This window comes from Bidens hawaiensis, unplaced genomic scaffold (assembly GCF_021521415.1).
Source record: "Bidens hawaiensis isolate Kalapana, Puna unplaced genomic scaffold, B.hawaiensis_p1.1 tig00032782_1, whole genome shotgun sequence".
NCBI lineage: Eukaryota > Viridiplantae > Streptophyta > Magnoliopsida > Asterales > Asteraceae > Bidens > Bidens hawaiensis.
Genome location: NW_027495599.1, coordinates 86,087 through 102,113, shown reverse-complemented (window position 1 = coordinate 102,113; position 16,027 = coordinate 86,087). Strand labels below are relative to the sequence as shown.

General features: G+C 37.0%; 2 protein-coding genes and 1 pseudogene across 3 annotated transcripts; 2 read left to right on the top strand and 1 right to left on the bottom strand.

The window, feature by feature from the left end:
• Positions 1–1,214: 1,214 nt before the first annotated feature.
• On the top strand, positions 1,215–5,322 carry LOC143584061 (autophagy-related protein 11-like; annotated as a pseudogene). Its single transcript, XR_013144285.1, has 5 exons — positions 1,215–2,155; positions 2,819–4,187; positions 4,281–4,498; positions 4,585–4,801; positions 4,898–5,322. The product of XR_013144285.1 is annotated as an autophagy-related protein 11-like (transcript).
• A 1,144-nt stretch (positions 5,323–6,466) lies between these two features.
• LOC143584060 (uncharacterized) lies at positions 6,467–7,632 on the top strand. Its single transcript, XM_077066214.1, has 2 exons — positions 6,467–6,994; positions 7,127–7,632. The coding sequence occupies exons 1-2, from the start codon at positions 6,610–6,612 to the stop codon at positions 7,420–7,422; spliced, it is 681 nt and encodes a 226-aa protein (XP_076922329.1). The 5' UTR covers positions 6,467–6,609; the 3' UTR covers positions 7,423–7,632.
• Positions 7,633–12,123: 4,491 nt separating this feature from the next.
• On the bottom strand, positions 12,124–12,705 carry LOC143584059 (uncharacterized). The gene is made up of 2 exons (XM_077066213.1): positions 12,355–12,705; positions 12,124–12,288 (listed from the first exon to the last, which is right to left on the bottom strand). Exons 1-2 carry the CDS (start codon positions 12,703–12,705, stop codon positions 12,124–12,126), a joined length of 516 nt encoding a protein of 171 aa, XP_076922328.1.
• Positions 12,706–16,027: the final 3,322 nt, after the last annotated feature.

The window sequence follows — 16,027 nt, the reverse complement described above, 5'->3', positions numbered from 1 at the left end:
ATCAGAAAGATTCAGATTTCAAAAACGTTTTTGGTGCAGATGAAGGTATTGAAGCTCACTCGGTATTCTCCCCTTTGAAGCCATTAAAACTCAAGTATGTGTAGCTATATGCCCATACGAATTAAGTAATTTAGTTGGATTTTATCATGAAAAATAGTTCAGTTTAGCCCAAAAAATACTCACAGGCGAGTGTATTTATTTCGCCAATTTCTATTAATTAAGATTGTGAAAACAATAATTGAAAATATAACATTATAGCATGAGAATGATGAGTTACCATTCCTTCAATTTGGTCTTCCCCACCTACCATTTCAGCCCCTGCAGCTCTAACCTAGTCAACAGCCACTCCTTCAGCAAATACAGCAACCCAAAGAGCCTGCAAAACACAAACCGTAATGAGTAATTAAAAATTGTTCATAATCATAAACTCAATGAACCATCTAAATACCATTTGCAGCTGTGAGTATTTTGTGTCAAAACTCATTTCATATTCAATTAAAAACCATTGAAACCGTCATTGGTTACTGAAAGATCTATGATCAATAACTAAAAGCCAGAAACTGTAAACCTATAATAATCAGCCCCAAAATCATAAGATTACACATTTCATCATCAACGAAAACCCACACGAATAGGAAACGACGAACCAGTCGAATTTACATTACATTACATTACACACTCGACTTCATCATCGTCAACACTTTGATCATTGCTTTCGAGTGAACACAAACATCATAAAGTTTCAATCTTTTTCAAGTGCTTGCCTTGTGGGTTACTCTTCTCAGAAGGTTCCTATCTGACTATTTCCTACAATTTTATATTCATAATAATATTCTTCCCACGATCAACAATCATCACTCACTTTCGTTTTTTTTTTTTTAATTATTTTATTCGGTTTTTATTTAAGGTACCGTGTTTCGTGATTAACTTGATTTTCGTTCTGTTCTCTTCTGTTCTGTTTTTGTCCCCTGTTTGCTTACGTCATCAGTCTGATTTTTGTAGGATCCGGGTATTAATGTTTGGTGAGAATTAGGGTTTTGTTTACATTAAATTTGGGGATTTTGTTAAGATTTGAATTCATCTATGTGCAGATTTCAGTGATGATGATATTCAATTGGGTGAGGGTATAATGGTCTTTTACCACCTTTTTCATCTGTAACATTGAGAAAGATTTCATTTTTTTTTTCTGGAGAATCTTGATCCGGGCGAAGAAGATGAGTTAGAGTGGTGTGGCGGAAGGTGCTATACAAAAGGGAAAACTTTTGGTTCATGTTGCCGAAAACGGGCATTCGTTTGAGCTCAATTGTGATGAGTATACCCTTGTTGAATCCATCCAAAGGTATATCGAATCACTTTCGGGGATTCAAATAAGCGATCAGCTTCTGTTATATCTAGACATGAAGTTAGAACCACGACAACCACTTTCTGCATACAAACTCCCATCAGATGATAAAGAAGTGTTCTTATATAACAAATCAAGAATGAGAACTAATTCAAGCCCGCCCCCACTATCAGAAACCGAACCACCCGAAAGATTCAATCCTGACCCTCCATTACCATCATCATCAAACGACCCTCATCCGTTGGATGAAGCATCCGACCCCGCTTTAAAGGAGTTACCTTCATATGAAAGACAGTTTAAGTACCATCACCAGCTCGGAGACGCAATTTGCCAACGTATCCTTGTGAAATACGAGATGTGTGAACGGCTTTCGTGCGAGCAGAGGGTTCAAGAAAAGGGTTTAGAGATTGCCAGGGGTAATTTGGACCATATCTATAAAATGATCCTTCATAACTATTCGGATTTCGTTAAACGTTACTCGCATCAGCAAAGATCGCACTCTAAAACTTTTGGAGGGATTTGGAGAAATTAAGGTCGGTTAAACTTATACCCGCGTTACAGTCTAGTAATCGCACGTGCTTATCGGATTTTGTTAAGGAAGATACTTTGAGGAAAATGGTGGAAGATTGCAGTAATTCGCAGACAGTTTGAGTGTAAAGTTGAGGATTTTAAGGAAGAGTTTAAGGATCTTAAAGAAAGTACAGAGCATTTGTTTTCTAGTGAAGCTTCGATTAATAATAAGGTTTTCGAGAGAACAATTAAGGAACACCGACAATATATTAATGACCAAAAGAGTATTATGCAGGCTTTGAGGTTAGCTAACTTTGTTATCTCATCATATTCTTGATTTCTTTGTTGTGATAATGAATTTGATTATTGATAGTTAACACCCGTGTGTAAGCGTTTAATTCTTTATGATTTTGGTGTTTGCTATTGTTCTGTAAATAAGGAAATATTATATGTTAACCGAAATAAGTTTGCTATTGTTCTAGTAGAAGCTGTTTTTTTTTGTAGTGTTTGATTTTATGGTGTAACTAAAGTTTTTGTATATTAGTGAAATGACTTGAATAGATGTGTTTATGAACCAAAATTAATATGCAAATATATAAATAGAGTATGAAAATTTGCCAAAAAGAATAATTGGTACTCAGTCTTGTACACCAGCAGCAATAGTAAAACTAAAATATCCAAAATCAATATTTTTCTGTTTTGGTTATGTTTTATTAATGTGTGCTCTTTTAGTAAATACTCTCTCTAATTAATGATTTTTAATGCATCCATCTTTTTCTGTGCACATGTTTCTATTTCTTGTTTTTTTTCTTCAATTTCGGCAAAGTAAATTTTTTTTCTGAAATTAGGTTGAAGCAAATTAGTACAATTTTAATTTTGACACCATTTTTATATGAAATTTGCTGTCTCTTTATCATAAAGACTATTATTCCGATAACATTCATCTATTTATGTAAATTATTACAGCAAAGATGTCAGCATGGTAAAGAAACTCGTGGACGATTGTTTGACCGGTGAACCCTCTAATTCCCTACGTCCTCACGATGCTGTGTCAGCATTGGGCCCGATGTATGAGGTGCACGAGAAAAACCATCTTCCCAAAATGCAAGCATGCGAAGTCGCAATTTCAAACCTTTTAACGTTTTGCAAAGACAAAAAGTCGGAAATGATAACTTTCGTTCACGGGTACGTGCAAAAGATTGCATACATTCAGTACACGATACGAGACGTTCGATACAAATTCTCTGTTTTTAATGAGGCAATAAATCGGCAAAACGAGCAATTCGAGCACTTGAAAGTGGTTCGTGGGATCGGGCCCGCTTATCGGGCCTGTTTTGCTGAGATAGTGAGACGAAAAGCTTCAATGAAACTTTATATGGGTTTGGCGGGCCAGCTGGCAGAAAAGTTTGCATCTAAACGGGAATCGGAAGTTAGAAAACGCGAAGAATTTATTAAATTTCATAGTTTATATATACCTCAAGATATATTATCATTAATGGGATTACTTGATACACCAAGTGTATGCGATGTTAATGTGGCTCCTTTTGATAATAATCTACTCGATCTTGATATACCAGATTTGGACCGTTTTGCCCCTGATAACAAGAGTGAGGATATTATTGAATTAGGGGAAATTGTTGGGACTAATAAGATGGAAGTTGAGAATGCAAAGTTAAAATCCGAGCTTGCTTCGGTTTTTGCGCGCCTTTCTTTTGCTCTTTTGGAGTTTGATTGTATCGATGAGGGTAGAATGGACATTCTACTGAAAGAGGGTGCTGAAAAGACGAATGAGGCCTTGCGTTTGAAAGATGAATATGTGAAACAGTTGGAATCTGTTTTGAAAGATAAACAAACGCAATGCGAGTCGTATGAGAAACGTTTAACAGAGCTTGAACAAAGGTTATCTGATAAAGAACTCCAGGGGCATAATGGTCAATTAACCGAGCCTATGGATGATGGTTCATATGTTGATAAAAGTATAAAGATTTTGGATGATAACATGAGTGATTCATCTGGAATAGTGAACCCGAACCCTAATTTGGACTCGTCAATGTGTGAACCAAACCGAGACGTGATTGAAATGGTGCCAGATGTCGGGATGCGATTGGTTACAAGTTTGACAGTTGATAACATGTTACAAGTTTCAAAAACATGTGATGATGATGTTGACCATGGGAAGACTAGTGGTGATGACGTGGCGGAATTGCAGAACATTCTAGGAGAAAAAGCTAACCAACTTACTGACTTAGAGGCTAAACTTGAAGCTGCTAAAGCCGAGGTCGGGAAGCTTGAAAGGGATTTGCTAATTAGCCGGAATCTTCTAGACGAGTCTCAGGTAATGTTTGACCCGTTTGAGATGTTTTATTTTGAATTGATATACGTGTTTGACCAATTACAGCTAAAACATAACTTCATCAATCTTTTACAGATGAATTGTGTTCATTTAAAGAATTGTCTTCGCGAAGCCCGAGAAGAGGCCCAAACCCATCTTTGTGCAGCCAATAACTGAGCGTCCGATTACAACAAACTACGCGGGTCCGCTTTAAAAATCCGCACACTTTTCGAGCGCCTTAAATCCTCGGTTTCCTCTGCTGACGTGTTGTCTTTTGCCGACTCACTTCAATCTTTAGCTCAATCTCTCACCAAGTAAAACCCATAATTTTCAACCTTTTAATCCTTTTGATGTTTTTATAAAACTACTAATTTTGATTATTTTATTTTATAAATTTCAGTTCTGCTAATGATAATGTAGACGACGGTACTACTACTGAGTTTCGTGAATGTGTTCACGTACTTGCTAAACGAGTTGGGATTTTGGTGAGGCACCGGGCCGAGTTAATTGATCGGTACACAAAGGCCGAGGCGGCCCAACAACAGCTTACAAAGGAGTTGGACCAAAGTAAAGAGTTGGTCAACACTCTTTACATAAAACATCAAACCGAGAAACAGGTTTGTCTTTTTAAAACTTTTAAATGTAATTGTATATTAAATAAATAATAATCGTTATTTTGTAACGCAATTGATAATAAATTAATGCTCGCGTAGGCAAACAAGGAGAAAATATCGTATGGTCGGTTAGAGCTTCATGAAATTGCTGCATTTGTACTCAACGCATCCGGATATTAACAGAAACTGTAGTCATTATTATCTATCACCAGAATCGGCTGCACTTTATGCTGATGACGTCCTGCACAGTCCGGTTTACATTGCTGGTCAGGTTGTGCACATCGAGAGGCAAATCGTGAAACCGTCATCAGTGGTTCGAGCTGAGTGCAAGAGTGAGTCGAGGCAGTCAGGGTTGGTTTCGGGTCCGACTGAGGCTAACCCATATGGTTTAGCGGTTGGGTGTGAGTTTTTTGTGGTGACTGTAGCTATGTTGCCGGATACTGTGGTTCACCCGCCACCTGGCACTGCTTCCTGATCTAGAATGTTTGGTAAGAGATGATGGAAGAGACAAAAAAGCCGCGGGAGTGAATTACTTGACAGTTGACATCGTTTTGTTTGATCACTTTACTCTTTTGCTGATTTTCGCTTTTGTGTATATTGGTCATATGAAAAACTTTGTATATAACTCTTGATATGTTTTTGTTCCAAAAGTAATATTGTTGGGAGTATATGAGTATCGAACTTTGGTTACATGGTATTAGTCGAATACAGATAGTTATAGGGAGAGAGATAGAATAGATGAAGTGGTTACATGATTGTTTTATCCATTTTAGTCAAAACAATACTGGTATAAACTTAGATTTTACCAATATATAACAAAAAAATTATATTATATGGTTATCATATTACTCTTCTTATGAGTTATAATTTATTGATGGGTTTGTTAATCATACATAATCTCGATTTTCTTGTATCATTAATCATTTTAGTAAATTAAAATTGAAACTTAGGCTGCCGATTTTCCGATAAGAAGGATTAGGACAAATGTTTAGGTTATGTGGTTATAGTACTTGATTTTCCAAATAACTTATTTTTATAATAATATTATTATTTTGCATTTATAAGTGGAATACTTAGGTAAATAGTCATTGGGCCCGTTTATAAATGAAATCGGGCTGGGCCTACAGAATGCAAAACTATAAATTGCATTAAAGCCCTAAATAAAACCCCTTTCTTTGTCGCAGAGTCTTGAACTCTCCCCAAATTCTTCTGCAAAAGCAAAATCCCTCATCAATTCGATCCATTAATTCATCTGGTGAGTCAGTGGTTTTACATCCATCTTCACATCTCTTGATGTCAATTTACGATTCATAAATTAGGGTTAGGGCTTGTTTATAAATACTATCTAGTGTTTGCATAAAATATGATTATAAATTTTTCTTCCTGTTATTAGAACAAACAAGTATAAATTAGGGCTCACCCGACTATAAAGATTATTATAATTTATTCTTCCTGTTATTAGAACAAGTATAAATTATAGGCGTATATTTGATATTCAGGCTACAAATAGGTTCATCTTGCAGTGTGCTTTTCAGTACTTCTGCTGATATGGAGAAATCTAAAAAGAGATCTCCAGTGGCTTCTTCTAAGCTTGGACCCGTAGAAGTTACTAACCGTGACAAAGACAAACTAGTAGGCAAGTGTCAAAAATATATTGCCGAATTACGCATGACGTATAGTTCATAATTGCAGCTGGAGTTTAGTTAGACTTTTGATATATTAGATGAATTCTTGCAGGCTCGCCTGACCGATTAGATAAATCTCAGCAGAGTAACCGTACACAAGTGAGCAAACTTCATCCAACACCCGTCATGAAAAGGAAATTTCAGAAAACCACAGGCCCAAGCCTGGGCCCAGGTCCAAAAGTGTCTTCAGTTTATAATTTAAGGAGTAAAGTTCAGATAACCAACGGTTCTCCAACTTATAATCTGAGGAGTAAAGCGCAGAAAACTGAAAATCAAACCGCCTCAACAAACTCTCAAAAGAGGAAAGCCCTAAAAAATGACGGATTTAAAGACTCTTCAGTCACTATACAGAAAAGGGGAGTTTTGAAAGATTCTGCAAAAGCTGAGAAAAAGATTGAAACCACAAAACCTTTAAATGTATTCATGGCTGATATTGACAAGAAGAACCACCCTTTGACTAGTGAGCTCGAACCGTTCGTATGTGAACCATTTTTTCATATCAGATGGGAAGGTATGTGTTTTCTCAAAATTTAAACACCTTTTACATTTAAGGTACTAACAGATTGTGTAATAAGAAATGTTGCCAATTATGTAAACCGCTAATACTTATATAAAAGCATTAATCTTTAAAATGAATTTGTAGGTAATGATGCGAAAAGCGGGTCACTAGGGCAGAAATGTATAATATGCAATAAGGATCTTTCGGGTGCAACAGATGACGACGATGATTCTGAATACAATGATGAGTTTCAATATGAGGATGATGATTATTATGAAGATGATGATGATGAGTATTATGATGATATTAATCCTCCTCTTCTTCCTGCTGTTGATATTCTTTCGTGTGGACATGCATATCATACTGAATGCTTGCAAAAAGATACGCCAGAAGAACGGTTAAGCGATCTTCAATGTGTTTTGTGTTCAAAAACAAGTTGAATGGTGATTTGGTGACTCAATTTTGATTAAGGTGAAACCATTTTTAATACCTGATGAAAATTTCATCTTAGGCGAGTACAGAAACTGAAACTGTTGTTCATGTGATTGGGATTTTTATGCCATTTTTTTCTATATAGAAACGTGTGTAGATTGCTTAATTTAATGGTGGTTTTGAATCTTGGTTTCAAGGAAAGGTAATCAGGTTCGATCTCATGCTTTGAACTTTTCTAGTAATACTCGAGTAGAAAGATTTGCTCGGGTTATAAAAGTACATGTTATTATATTAGGTTTCGATTATAACTCTTTATGTTTTAAGAATAATTTGTTTCTAAAAACTATTTTAGTACTTACAAAGTTTCCTTAAAAGTTAAATTTTGACATTCAAGTATGCTTGAAAAAGTTCTGGGTTCTTATTAGATTATCAATTATTAGATGGTCCCGCAGGTAACGACAATGAAGACGCACAGATCACAATTGAAGGGCAGGTGGTCCCGCAGGTAACGAAGTTCAAGTATTTAGGATCATTTGTACAGGGCGATGGGGAATTAGACAGTGATGTGACCCACCGAGTTCAGGTAGGATGGTGTAGATGGAAAGCAGCCACAGGTATATTGTGCGACAAGAGTTTCCCGACTAAACTAAAGGGAAAATTCTATAGGGTGGCAGTTAGACCTGCAATGCTATATGGAACAGAATGTTGGGCCATCAAGAAGGCACAAGTGCGGAAGTTGGAGGTAGCAGAAATGAGAATGCTACGTTGGATGTGTGGGCACACAAGGCTAGACCGAATAAGAAACGTTGTGTTTCGCGAGAGATTAGGGGTGGCGAACATAGCAGACAAGATAAGAGAGTGGAGATTGAGATGGTTTGGACATGTAAAGAGAAGACAGACGACGAATCCTGTTAGATCCGTAGAAAACATTACTATAGAGGGGATGAGGGGTAGATGACGACCGAAATTGACTTGGGATGAGAGGATTAGGCATGATTTGATAGACCTAAACCTCTCCGAGGACATGGTTGAGGATAGGAATTCGTGGAGAAGTAGAATTAAAGTTAAGGATTTTTAGAGAGAATTGAATACCTTCGGGCTTAGACTTAACTTATTTAGGTCACATACCATAATGGTATTTCTCTTACATATATTATTATTATTATTATAATTATTATTAGCTTTTATATAGCTGCTAAACTGTGATCTTATTATTAATATTATTATAATTAGTAGTAGTTTTTATATAACGGTTAAACTTTGATTTCCTTTATTTCATTTATTATTAGCTTTTATTTTGCTTCATACACATGTACTTAGAGCCGAGGGTCTCTCTGGAAGCCACCTCTTTATTCCTTTGGATAGAGGTACGGTGTGCCTACATCCCACCCTTCCCAGACCCTACTTATAGCTTTGCTTTCGGTGGGATTTTACTGGGCATGATTGATTGATTGAATTATTAGATGAGATTTACGACAAACTTGTTCGCATCTTTTGAGCTGGAGGGCACGGTTTTATCCATTCAAGCATGCTTGAAAAAGTTACTGGGTTGTTATTAGATTATTAGTTAGTAGATGAGGTTTTACGAAAAAATTGCTCTGTGTGTTTGGCAGGCATATCGGCCCATATATATGAACGGTTTCAGGTCATATTATGTTAGTTATGTAATTCTGTAAATATGAACAGCTCCTTTTAACAATTCTGCACGATTTATTTTTGGTTTTACAGGGGCTCGATCCCTGTTAAGCACAAAAATGCGCCTCAATGGAGTTTTCCCAAGGAACGCAACCACGTGGGCTCGGTTAAGACAACATACTGGCCAGAGTTGGTTGGGGCTACATCATTGCGGTGAGTCACATACGCTATTCTACAATTGCCGTTCTAAAAGTTGACAATAACTATATTGATTTAGGAATAAATCCCGTGATCCCATGTACAAACATGGCAAATTTTAAAAGGGAGAAATACAAGTGTTATTTATAGGTTTACTTTATTATCTTGGATATGGTTCTAATTGACAATCCACAAACATGATGCTAATATTACAACGCTTGAATACCCATGTAGTTGTAACAGGCCAAAGACGAAGTGCATTATTCTTTCCAAAAAATAAGTGGTGTTAATGGTGGAGTGATTTTTTCAACAAACACCCGTGTAAAAATGCTATTTCCGGGATTATAGCTATGGATGAACTTGCATTTAGATTTGTTGAAAAGCTGGGCTTCCTAACTATTTTTGTTTGGTAATATAAATTTGGACTTTCGAGTAGGATAACAATTCATGTCCTTTATGAAGGAAAAAAAAAGAAAAATAAAAGTTGCGGTTGAGAGGATTAATCCTATGTTTGAGATATGCTATATCCTCAACTTTTATCCAAAATAAAAACTTAAGCAATGTGTTGAGCATAAAAATCTAGAGGCTTTTTTTAGAACGTTCATTTTATAATCCGTTTTGACCATGTTAGCCCTGGTTGAACAAATATGTATAAAACGTGTAATATTGTTAGTTTCTAGGTCGTAAACATGATTTCTTTTGTTTTGTGAGTCGGGTATGACTTTGGACCTTAATGAACATTCGTGGATGAGTATTAGGATGTATCCGTTAAACCATTGTTGTAGTGTTGCGAAAGGACTGTAGGTAATGAGAGCTTAATCGAGAATTGTGAAGCTATTATGATGAAGGCCTAGATGGCCTACGGAAAAATGGGCCTAAGGCGTAGCCTACGTCGAGGATGGCGTAGTTCTACGCCAACTCACTTGTTTGATCAGAAGATTTTGGGAATACAAGAGTGCTACACCCCGTGAAGAAAAATAAAAAGGGTGAAGTGCTACACTATAATGATTTAGGCTATGCCGGGTTTTGAAGTGGTCAGGTTCGTTGTTTTTTTTTTTCAGCTGCCTATTCAAAGGGAATAATCCTAATTTTGAAGACTTTCTCTCTGCAATCTCTTTTTATGTTTCCAAGATCAAAATCAACCACTTAAGCATTTGCCATTAAGATATAAAGCTAAATCAAATATAAGATCACCACCGAGTGTAGGGCTTATGTGAGTAATCATTTGATTTTTTGTTGTTATTAAAGCCGTTTTGGGTTCGATTGTCTGCTCGAGTAATTAAACAATTTTGTTTAGTTTAACTTTCATTCACTTTATCGTTTCACGATTTCTTTTCATTAGGAATAATTTGATATTGAATTGGCTAATTAACTTAAGTGGGTTGAACAACTTATACAAAGTCACATATTTGCGAGATTTCCTATCTAGGTTATCTTGGTTTGAACGGTTATTTGCTAAACCATAAAGTTAAAGTAAAGGTTAACATTGCTGCAGAAATTTAATGGAACACTTATCTGTTGCGTGAATTACATGCTTTGCCACTTGATCAACCAACACTTTTATGTGACAATAAGAGTGCTCTATTTATATGTCTCATAATCCGGTGTCACATAAACAGGCTAAACACATTGATCTACATTACAATTTTATTTGGGAACTAGTTGCTTTAGGGAAGTGGTACACAAAATTTGTTCCAATCAATCTTTAATTGGCACACTTTCACACAGTCTTTGGCGTGCATAGCATAAGTACTCCATGGGATAGTTTTGTATAGGTCCACCACCATTTTGATTTGGGAGGTGGGGTATTAGAGCAAAATATTCTTTAGTGTATAAACAATAATTGTTAATATCTTTTGTATTTTATTTGCATCGTCAGGTTATTCTACAAATAGTAGATTATAAAGAAAAAAAAACTCTTAAAAAATTAATATAAAAATCATAGCTCAAAACTTAATAAAAAACAAAAAATAGTAAAAGCACAAAAATGTTTCCACTGTATTTCTTGTTTAAAAAACAAGAAGACGACGTTAGAAAAAAGATTATAGTGTTTTTTGTTTATTTTCGTCATGAATTGTGTTTTTTTTCTTGATATTGTGTTATATCTTTCTATTTTTTTAGGATTTTTTTCTTGTCACAAATCATTCACACATTTCTTATTTTTGTCACCATTTTATATTGAGAATTCTGCAATTTGCCTCCCTGGGTTATATCGTCGGGAGATGGAATAACCACTGAAGGCGGGTTTTTCTGACTCCTGCCGTCAGTTGACCCGTCGTTGACTCGTTATAATTAAGCGAAATTACCATGTTACCCTTCTATCCTTTTATAACATAACATTTACCCTGTTTCCCCCTCTTTCCCTGTGTTATTCCATCTCAGGTGACCGATTCCCCTCTTCCCCGTATTATTCCATCTTCCGGCGACCGATTGACTGATGTCTCAATCCAAGTCAAGTCAATACTCCTCGGGGTCACCTTCCAAGCCTTCTCGTGCGGATGACCTTTGTGTGAGATGCCCATGTAGTGCCGCGACATGTTACCGGATATCCAGGACCGATGCAAACCCGGGTCGTCGATTCTTGTGCTGTGTAAGTGTTTAATTACTCACGAATTAGTGTTCTAGTCTGTTAATCGATGATGATTCCTATAATTTGGCTTAGGTCAATCTTCATCTTACTCTTCTTGCTAGTTGCCAATTTCTTCTTCTCACCTAGTTCCTTCTTCCTGCTCTTCTTCGGTCTGCCAATCTGAGTATGATGTTTAGGTGGAGTTAATATTGTTGGGCATTTTGAGGGTGTCCACATAGCAGGGCCTGGTATGGGCCTGATTTGATGGTTATACACCTTCTTCTAAGTGTCTAACCAGTAAGCTTCATCAACCAACTTCTCCAATGAACGTACCGACATGCATGTTGTTTTCTATCATGTCATAAAGGGCTGCCACCGCATGTTTGCATGGCATACTTGTCAAGTCCCATCTCCTGCATGTGCAAGTTCTATCCTCCACATTCACCACACATTGGCTTCTCAGACTTTTAACCTATGAACATAATTGCATATTAACAAATGTTTGGTTGTAATATCATAATCAGGCAAATAATGATACCTGGTAAGTCACTTCATCAACCATCATAACCGTCAATTTGCTTGCTTCTGTTTGGATTTCATCCCATGCTTTTGTTGCTTGCGGTATTAATGGGCCCCTTGCAGTGGCTTGCATCTTCTTCACATTCACAATCCTCATAGTCATATACTCTCTAATATACTCCAAACATGTAATGATCGGCTTGTCTCTTGCTCCAACAAGTTGCTTGTTGAATGATTCACAAAGGTTGTTCAGCAACATATCACTTTTTGCCCTGCCTGAAAAATGTGATCTTGACAATCTTGCTGCCGGGATGTCACTAAGCCAGAGAAACATATCAAGATTTGTTTTCTTAATCTCCTCCATTGCCATATTGAAGTATGGGACATAAGTGGTCGATGCTGCCCTATAAAACAAGCCTTTATATAAATCTCCCCTCCAAGTTTGCCTCAAGTTCTCATGGATGTGTCTACAACAAAACCGATGCTCAGCCCTATGGAAAACACTCTCAACTTCTTGAATAAGTCCCTATAACAGTCAAATCAACATAATTTGCTTATTACAAATATATGCTAAGTGTACATACCTTTTGTGGGTCACTTATGGAAGTGAAATTGGCATCATGAGGCAAGTCAAGATCATCTCCAAGGAGATTTAAGAACCATTTTCATGAGTCTGTGCATTCGGCTTCCACTATTGCAAAGGCAACAGGATACAAGCAATTGTTACCATCCGTCCCGACAGCAGTCAAAATCTGTCCGGGGTATTTCCCTTTCATAAAACAACCATCCAACCCAAGAAGTTTGATGTGTTGTAAAACACACTTATTTTTCCGTACCATTTTATCATCTTTTCATTTTTTATATAATAAATAATGTTTTTAACTCGTTTTAACTTGATCTTACAAAGTTTATTATTTTGTGTAGGTGACGAGTTTTAAAAGAGAAAATGATCGGGTTTTTGAAGACTTAAAAGGCCTTTATGATCAATGTTTGAAGAATCACGTTAAAGCCCGACCCAAAAGCCCATTTATGTGAAGCCTTTCATACATATTATATAATAACAAACAAAAAAAATGAAAAAAACCCTAAGCCTTGGAAGAGAGGAGCATACGGCAGCAACTTATAGAACAAAAAAAAAGAGGTTTGCTAAGTTATTTTGGTTGGCTAGGAGGGAACAAGAAAAAGGTTGTTGGTTGGTTGTTTTGTTTAAGGAGAAGAAATCATTTAGCATTTGGTTTTGTGGTGAGAATTAGTCACGGCCAAGAAAAGCAAAAAAAAAAAAAAAAAACAAAAAAAAACAAAGCAACACTCATATCTCTTGCGATCGGAGCATTCCAAGGTGTAAGAGTTGTTTCAGCCAAGGTCTATATTATTAATTTTTTTATTATGAACTCACCTATTGAACCAGATTATTTTGTTTTGTTTATGAGTATGAGTAGCTAAACTATTTGCACTACCTTGGTTGAGATGATTATTGACGTTTTTTGATGGTTTATTTGGTTATAATTGATCACATGACGTATTACTATTGAAAAGTTTTATCTATTTTGATCTTTGATGTGTTAGTTATTGTTTTTATATAACTTTTGCATGTGATTCTCCTTATTACTTTGATTGATTGATTGATTGTGTGTCGTTCGGTTAAGGGTTATTCGGTTAGGTCTTAGACTTGGTGTTTTTGATCTGTTTGAGGTTAGCGCGGCCATAAGAATCTTGAGTGCAATTAATTATTAAAATTCAGTTTGTTCACCTTCCTTGCGACCGAGAGGTAATAGGGAGTCGGTTTGTCTCACGTCTTTATTCTGTTAGGTTAGAATTGCGCGAGGGCAAGTTTTGGTCTTGTCCGGTTTAGTTTTGCGTGCAAATATGTGTCTTAGACCGAGTTAGATATTCTTACCCCTTTATCCCTATAACTGCTAGTACCAATTTTAAGCGGGTTTTGTTTCGTTGAGTCCGAGAGGAGATGCGTAATTAGGGTACCTTAGTAATCTTTTTCCCGGTGCATTTATTCAATCTTCTTAGATTTGTGAGGGTTATTTGGTGAGACCGAGAGGTGATCTAGCTAACTTTAATGAGCCTTAGTTGATATTTTAAGATCCCGGTGTCGTGTGATTAGTTAATTCCATTAACCGTTGAACTGTCAATAGGATTCTTGCCTAGGTAGTCGTTTCTCCATAATCGTTAAAAGCTCCGTAAGTCCTGTTAAGTTTTCTTGTTATTTTTGTTAAGTTAAGTTAAGTTAGTTAAGTTAATTAGTTTAAAGTAATTAATATAAAATCAATTAAATATTAAGGTAGGAATTGGATTAGGGTATAATCTAAGCCTTTCTCACGTGTCTTCGAGTTCGATATCCAGACTTTCCTTTTCTTTGCTATACGCGACCGGTACACTTGCCGTTTGTGTGAACTAGGATATATTGTTTGGTTTTTAAAGCTTAGTTGCGATTCGCGTTTTAATTATATATATTTTCGCACATCAAGTTTTTGGCGCCATTGCCGGGGACACGGTTTGAGGCGATTAGAGAACGACCCGAGTTTGGGGACTTACTAGTTTTCTTTTTTACTTGCTTATTTGCTTTTATTTGTTTTTCGTTTAATTTTAGCTTAGTTAATTTTAGTTTTACTTTAGAGTCGTATGCGTCATACCCGCTCACAAGGACCGCCGAAAATTGAAATGTCTGACGATACCGAGAAAGTCCAGCCCGAGAGAGAGCGTTCTGTTTCACCGACAGGTTTTGATTCTTCTTCTTCTTTTGTTTCTTCCGCATCTTCTAGGGATAGAAACATGGGTGACCAACCACCTAGGAGAGTAGTAGCTGACTATGGTAGGCCGACTCCGAACCCTCATTCAAGCATTACCTTACCGAACGGTGCCGCCGCTGGCAACTGGTCCATTCCTGCCCACGTCATGCAACTCATCAAGACCGCACTCCATTTCGAAGGGCTAGAGAGTGAAGATCCTTCAAACCACATCGACATGTTTGTTCAAATCTGCGAAACTTTCAATTTCGGAAACATGAACAATGAAGCCATCTATCTCCGTCTTTTCCCCTTCTCACACGCTGGCAAAGCCTATAAATGGATGAAGTCACTACTTGCTGGATCCATCACCACTTGGGCGGGCCTTCAAGAGAAATTTATGACCAAATTCTTTCCGCCATCTAAATCCTCTCGACTCCGTGAGGAGATTTGTTCCTTCCGCATGAGGCCCGACGAGTCTTTCGGGGAAGTTTGAGAAAGATTCAAGGACCTCCTTCTTAGTTATCCTCACCATGGTTTAGATAAGTGGATGCTCGTAGAGAAATTCTACAATGGAGCCACTCAACACGTGAGAGAGATGTTGAACCAAACTGCTAACGGGAACCTCCTTAAGAACAAAGATCCCGATGAGTGCGTCGTCCTTTTTGATGATCTAGCAGTGAGCTACGATGGGCACGGGGGCAGAAATTCTTCCATGTCATCTAGAGGAGTACTTCAGGTCGATTTGAGCACTAGAATGCAGGCGCAGATTGATGTTTTAAACAAACTCGTTAGAGATCTTACCGTTAAGAGCGTCTCGAAGTGTGAGGTTTGCCGAGGGGGTCACGAAACCATTGATTGTCCTGTTAACCCGGGTAGCAATCAGGAGGAGGTTGACTTCGTCAACAACTCCTTGAGATATTAAAACCCCGCCTTCGGCGGGAACATTGGCAG